The sequence below is a fragment of the Ceratina calcarata genome, unplaced genomic scaffold (genome assembly GCF_001652005.2).
Source record: "Ceratina calcarata isolate Rehan_Ccalc_2016 unplaced genomic scaffold, ASM165200v1 scaffold161.2, whole genome shotgun sequence".
In the NCBI taxonomy this organism is placed as follows: Eukaryota; Metazoa; Arthropoda; class Insecta; order Hymenoptera; family Apidae; genus Ceratina; species Ceratina calcarata.
Window position 1 is genome coordinate 1 of NW_017137391.1, and position 1,512 is coordinate 1,512.

Sequence of the window (1,512 nt, forward strand, 5' to 3'; positions counted from 1 at the left end):
CAATATTTCTCCTTTTTTATTATATTCTCTTTTTTTTTATAGCAACGCGTTCGATCAAAAATTAGCAGTGGCAATGTTAAGAATTGCTGAAGGCTTGGATTGTTCAGAGATCGTCGCGACGAACGAGATGAAAAACGGTGACGAGGAACATGGGATACTCGCGCAGAGTAGTTACGATTTAACTGGGAACACTTTAATGCACGTCGACAGCAATTTGTCTATGTCCAGTCAGATACCGAGAGTGCAGAGCGTCCCAACGATGGGTAATTAAAAATATCTCCATTTCAGAATTCCTATGAATAATAAATGATGTTCCTTTTTTCGATATTAGATGTAACATCGGTTTTAGGAAGTCAATTCGTTCCCGATCACAACCCGCAGATAATTAGGGACTCGCCTACTCACGGAAGTGCCCGGGACCAGTTGAAACACAAGCGGAAACACGCGATAGAGAAATTGATGTAATTATACTCACTTGTTTAAAAATAATTCAACAAAAATAGTTTCAGGATTTGAATGTTTAATTAAGGATGTATTGGCTATACAGTCAATCCTAAATGTTTATACACTTTAGAAACACATTTTTTAAAAAGAAATCAGACGTCGGAAGAACATTGGTAATAATNGTTTTATATTCTCTACACAATTAGTTTTCATATAAATCCATGAAATCTAATGATATTCAATAAGACGTATTTGATAAAAACATTTCATACGCAGTGACCGAGAACCATTTAAATCTTCTCAAGGAGAGGATCTTCGCTTTACCTGATAACATTTTTATCAATAAGTATTACACTAGTTTTTCATCAGACGCCATCATCTCACCCCGTCCGAACCCTAATTGATACAGATCGATTCGGCTCGGGTACGGGTCTTTGACACGGCCTCCAATAAAAACTGGTTCTTTCCCTCTCGAGGATTTCGCGTTGCTCTTTCGCACGCGAGCGTGTGTATTTAAGTGGGTGTGCACGCGTGTACTCCCGGAGTGCGTTGTTTTATGGGGAAAGGGAAGCTCGACGCATGCCTCCTGCCACAGTTTTGCTTAAGCTTCCTTTCCTTTGATTCGTTTCGCCTCGAGGAGGGTACTATCTCGAAGAAGCGGCGTTCCGTTCCGTTCGTACGCTCCGCTCGGCCGTTGTGTCAGTGTCGGGTCGCGCTTCTGATCCACCGGTGATCCGCTAGCCACGGGATCGCTCGTCGATCCACGGCTGGATCATCAAACGCCAACTTGTCAGCCCCGAAATATATTCAGAAAAGTGAGTGAGAAACACGTCAAATTGGTGCATATGAAAAATCAACTTTCAAAATCATTTATCACGTTTTGTCTCATCCGTTGTCAAAATCAATTTGGTGTCAAACAGATTTATAATAAACACGTTGGAATTTTACTAGTAAATCATTTGTTCGGTCGTTATCAATATTACTTTTAATAATTAGAACATCACCTGATTTTGTATAATCACTGTAAATTGCTTATAAAAAAAATTAGTGAAAACAAGTAGAAATGAC

At 39.6% G+C, this 1,512-nt stretch overlaps 2 protein-coding genes across 2 annotated transcripts in view; both read left to right on the forward strand.

Annotated features, from left to right (window-relative positions):
* Positions 1–42: 42 nt before the first annotated feature.
* On the forward strand, positions 43–465 carry LOC113465245 (uncharacterized; the record flags this gene model as incomplete). The annotated part of the gene is made up of 2 exons (XM_026819760.1): positions 43–263; positions 332–465. Coding segments are annotated over 2 exons (355 nt in total), but the record flags the coding sequence as incomplete, so codon positions are not given.
* Positions 466–987: 522 nt separating this feature from the next.
* The window catches only part of LOC108632552 (bumetanide-sensitive sodium-(potassium)-chloride cotransporter-like), a 7,524-nt gene continuing 6,999 nt past the window's right edge, over positions 988–1,512 (forward strand). The window contains exon 1 of the mRNA XM_026819759.1: positions 988–1,259. The gene's annotated coding sequence lies outside the window, so the exon portion shown is untranslated. The remainder of the gene's footprint in view (positions 1,260–1,512) is intronic.